Below are 5,309 nucleotides of genomic sequence, written 5' to 3'. Positions count from 1 at the left end.
CCATTTGATGAATTTAGAGTGAACTCCAATCCATGTTTGATAAAACCAAATTACATGTTTTACCCAAATGAGCGAGCCAAAAAAAGGGTGAAAATAAAATCATCATATTTTTCTATCTATTTTCCCTATCCCTGTGCATCGACTATACCCTATAATGGGGTGAAGACGTGAAGTAATATCAAATCACCAAGGGCTGAAAACTAATTACTTGAGCAGAACAAATGAATATGATATTAGTGCCTTAGAAAACCTTTCAAGTAAAAGAACCCCACTAAATGAATGCAAGGAAAATCTTGAAGGATAACAAAACCAATTTAGTATCCTGATGAAATTATGGAAAAACAAAAATTCCAACCGTGCTACTTAATAGATATGAAATGAACAGATACGAGAAGATCATCGTTTGCCACCGCCACCACCAAGTTTGGGGCCCTTTGGTGCAGCACCCTTGGGTACATTTCCCTTGGCCTGTGTTTTCTGTGTTTTGGCCATCAACTCAGCTTTCTTTGCCTTTTTTTCATCCTTTGTTTTCTTGATCCTCTCCTTGATTTCACTGAAAATAAAGAAAACTAATATGTAAAGCACAAGGAACTTCACATCGGACATCTTATCAAGCTAAGAGTAAATAAAACCTGCCATGCTTCACTCATCATAAGCTATGGGGAGTTAGCATACCGTAAAGCAGCCTCACGAGCAGCATCTCGGACCTCTGGCTTCTCAGTCCTCCTCTTCTGTATGACCTCCAAGGTGGCACCAACTATAGACCTAGAGTATGGTTTCTTGGTGGTCCGGCGCTTCTTCTTAACAGCCTCAGCAGCAATGTCCTATAAAAGCAAAATGATAACAATTTAACATCATAAAAAGACAGGGGAAGAGGGAATTCACATTACAAAAAAAATACCTTCTTGTGTTGTTTCCTGTACATAGCTGTCCATGTAAGCTTTGAAGGCTTTAGACGGTTGTGGAAGTACCTCTTACATTTTGAATTGGCAAAGAGGAAAACCTTCATCAATAAAAAAAAAAAAAGTACTATTTAGGTCATTTTCAAGAGATGAAAAAAAACGTAAAGCTTTCTTGGGTTTCTTAATACACTGACAGATAACAATACTTAAGAGGGGGAAAAATCACCTGAGAATCAGATCGAACAAATCTGATACCCTTACCAGGGTAAATCTTCGCACCGCTGAAGCGGCAAAGCTCAGTCCTAATATCCCAAAACCAAGTACAAAATCACAAACAAAAAAACTTGAAAACAAAAGCATAAAACGAAATCTAACAATGCCCTAGTACAGAATGCAATGAAACCAAACCCACAGTGCAACAATCCACAGATACAGGACAACAGGGCACAGATTGAAATTGAGGTGCCCCAATGGGTAAGCAAGTATAATTCAGCAACAAACTAGTATTGCACCCTACAATAAAGAATAAATAATAACATTTGCACAAAGCTTCTTCACATTAAGTCATTAACATAGGCCCAACAATTTTTGCGCACAAAAAAGCTACACTGCTTCAATTGACAGAAAATTACAGTTCATTTCTGGAAAACGATAATTTCTTTTAATTGTGTCGGTGATATACATGATTTTGGGGTTCCCGAAATCCAACCAGGATATGAAGTTCAAGAAAAGAAAAAGGCAGAATAATTACTAAAAAAGAATGTGAAACTCATTGACGTTCAACATTCTAAATTAATTGGAGAGATGAACACCAAAGATTCAGGATTCAACCTCAGATCTAAAAAGTTAACGCTTTGCCCAATAGAGAGAAAAATTGGTTCTATTCACAGAGAGAGAAGCTTACTTGAGAACCATGGCAAAAGTTGGATGATAGCGTCTGATGCTCAAGTCCCGGAAACCCTAAACCTCCAATCTTTCAACTTAAAAACGTACTGGAGAAATGAATGGTATCCTTAATATAGCTTGTATTAACATGGCTATGGGCTCTTGTCCAAGCCCGCAGTCCAAGCCTCCATGACTCTTGTATTAATAGAGCTTCATCCCCAATTGAAATCCACATAACCTATAATCTAACAATCATATTAATTAATAAACAAAATTATAAATAAACAAAAAAATGTAATTTAAAATAATATTAGCATATTTATAATCTATCTATAATCTATATCATAATATATATAAATGCACGAATGAGGAGCGAACTTTTGAAAAGATAAAAATACTCTTAATTATTTATATTATTTATAAAATTAAAAAATATCTAAAATATAAAATTTAAATTTAAATAGCTTTTTATAATAAAATAATTATAAAATAAATTTTTTTAACCAAATTTAAGTGTAGAATTTTAATTCAAATACTTTATCCTATGACTTCTGCAATTTAACAATATATTAAAATCTTGATAATTTTTAAATTTTTTATTCATAAATTCTAATATTAAAATATTATACTCAACTCAACTAAGCCTTTATCCTAAAAATTTAGGGTCGATTATATGAATTCGCTTTCTCCACTCCAAACGATTTTTTGTTAAATCCTTAGAAATGTGTAATGCTTCTAGGTCGTGTTGTACTACTTTCCTTCAAATCAATTTAGGTCTATCCTTTTTTTTTTCTTTCTATCCTCTAATCTAATGTGCTCTACTTGTCCAACTGGAGCCTCCGTTGTCTACGTTTCACATGACCAAACTACCTCAATCTCCCTTCTCTCAACTTATCTTCAATTGGTACCACTCCTACCTTTTCTCTAATACTCTCATTAAGGACTTTATCTAGTATAGTATGACTACTCATTCACCTTAATATTATCATCTCTGTAACTCTTATCTTAGACGCATACGATTCTTTCAGTACCCAACACTCACTACCATATAATATAGCCGGTCGTATGGTTGTACAGTAAAATTTTCCTTTCAACTTATTGGGAATCTTGCGATCACATAAAACTCACCGCGGCACATCTCCACTTTAACTGTTCGGCTTTAATCCTATGTCTCCAATTAATTTTTTTCAATATCTCATCAATTAATTTGTTTATTAAACTAGAAGGTTTCTTATAATATATAGGTGAATAAAATGAATATATCATGTATATATGATAAGTTAGTTAGATATTTACAATATAAAATTTTTGATTTTGACGGTTCATAAGTATTGCTTCTTATAAATTTATATCATAAAAAATTGATAAAATAATTTTTAAAAAAATCATGTAAATATTGATGATAAAAAAATTCAATATGATAAAATTTTTATAAAAAAAAATTAGAGAGAGTGGAAATAAGTTAGTATGTAGCATATATTTATCAAATCTTAATCAATTATTTTAACATATCACTAATCAATTTCTATGTAAATGATTTTTTTTTAATTTTTTAATTGCATATTTTGATTAATAAAAATAATATTACATCAGTCATAAAATCTATTTAATTTTTATTATTTTTATTAAATAATTACTCAGTCAGACTAAAAAATAGAACCTGTAAATGATGGTTCAAAAATAATCTATATATAAAAATTTTCAGTTATATTTTGTCAAAGTATATATATTATTAATTAAATTAATAGAAAAATAAAATTTAAAATATTTTAGTAACTCAAATAAGAAAAATTTAGATTATCACTTTGACAAATACTAAAAATTATGTTATAAAGTTTTTTTCTGCAATATTACAATATAAATTTTAATAACAATAATTATTCTCACATCAGTTTATAGTAAAATTTTAAAAAATTATTGAAATTCATTAAATAAATTTTAATTAAAATATTTGATTATAAATGAAAAACAAAAAAAAAATATATAGTCATAAGAAATTGTCTTTATTTTGACATTCCTCGTAGAAAATTAATAATTTCATTGTAATAATATTAAATTAAACATATATAATTATAAAAAAAAAAATATTTTTTTTTAAATTAAATTTATTTTAACATTTCAATAATTTTAATTTTAGTGATTTCAATCGATTTATCCAATAGTTTAAAAATAGATTTTCAATTTTTATGATTTCAATTAATTTTATTCTTTAAATGAACATACATTAAATTATATGGTACATTTTTTGGAAATAATCCTAAAAATTATTATAAGAGCATATATATTTTTTTAAATTAGGAAAATATTATTATAGATGTAAGATAATGAAAGTATAAGTATATCAATCAAATAATCTATATTATATATAAATATATGTAAGAGGGAGCATTAGCTTTGTGTAAATTGCCTTTCATTTTTTAAATTAATTACAATTATGTTTTTACTATTTAAATTAATTTTAAATTTTATATAATTTAAAATTTTTAATTTTATAGTTCATATAAATTTAAAATTTTTAATCTTATTTGTATTTAGCTTCAATTAAATATAAAATCTTATAAGAAGTAATTAACTAAAATAAAAAGTAAAAAGAATATTATTAATCTATCTATTATTTATAAAATATAAAAAAATATATTTACAGCAATAAATAAATAATAATGCATGTTAAAAACTACAACATATGTATATCGCTAATACTATTTAGTGAACAAAAATATGCATCGCTAATAATTTTAGTAATTAGTGCCGTCTAAATATTATTATAGTTAATCTTTTAGCGATAAAAAATTTATCGCTAAATCTTTTATGAAGCTAATTCCATAATATTTTATATTGCCACTAATAACTTTTAGTGACAAAATTTTACAATAACTGATATAAATTAAAATTTAATAATAATTCTACTTATACTAAAAACATATTAGAATTCTTAATATAGTAATTTTATAATTATAATCATATAAGTATTATTAATTCATTGAAAACTATTTAAGTTATTTTAATAAAATTAATATATATATATATATTTCATTGAATAAAAATTGAGCCTTAACTATATATTAAAATCAGAAAATTGAATTTTTAATCAAATTCGATGAATCATATTATTGATCATAAATTTATAGCTTTTTTTAATTATTTATATTGATAAAAATAAAGCTTTAATCAAACTTAAATTTATTTTTATATATAAACAAAATTTTTTATTTCATTTTAATCAGGAATAAAATAAATAATTTTATATTCCCAAATTAACATTCAATATAATAAATTTAAAAATAATTTTTATTGAAAACTTTAATGAAATTATTATAATTGTATTTTAAATTTTGACTAATTTAGATAAAAAGAATAAAACTAACACTAAGTTTGTCAATTTTAATAAATCAACCAAAATTTTTAATAAAATTGAAAAAGTTTTTAGAATTTTTTTTATTAATTAGTCATATTTTTAAATTAATTTTATTTTTACATCAATAAAATATTATAATTTATAAAAATATTAAAAATTAAAAAAAA

General features: G+C 25.3%; 1 protein-coding gene across 1 annotated transcript; it reads right to left on the bottom strand.

Moving 5' to 3' along the window:
- Nucleotides 1-208: 208 nt before the first annotated feature.
- On the bottom strand, nucleotides 209-1,966 carry LOC110664504 (60S ribosomal protein L24). The gene is made up of 5 exons (XM_021824223.2): nucleotides 1,807-1,966; nucleotides 1,129-1,204; nucleotides 902-1,003; nucleotides 676-824; nucleotides 209-553 (listed from the first exon to the last, which is right to left on the bottom strand). Exons 1-5 carry the CDS (start codon nucleotides 1,815-1,817, stop codon nucleotides 397-399), a joined length of 495 nt encoding a protein of 164 aa, XP_021679915.1. The 5' UTR covers nucleotides 1,818-1,966; the 3' UTR covers nucleotides 209-396.
- Between the last annotated feature and the right edge of the window lie 3,343 nt (nucleotides 1,967-5,309).

Source organism: Hevea brasiliensis, chromosome 9 (genome assembly GCF_030052815.1).
Source record: "Hevea brasiliensis isolate MT/VB/25A 57/8 chromosome 9, ASM3005281v1, whole genome shotgun sequence".
Lineage (NCBI taxonomy): Eukaryota > Viridiplantae > Streptophyta > Magnoliopsida > Malpighiales > Euphorbiaceae > Hevea > Hevea brasiliensis.
This window is presented reverse-complemented; position numbering and strand designations above follow the sequence as displayed.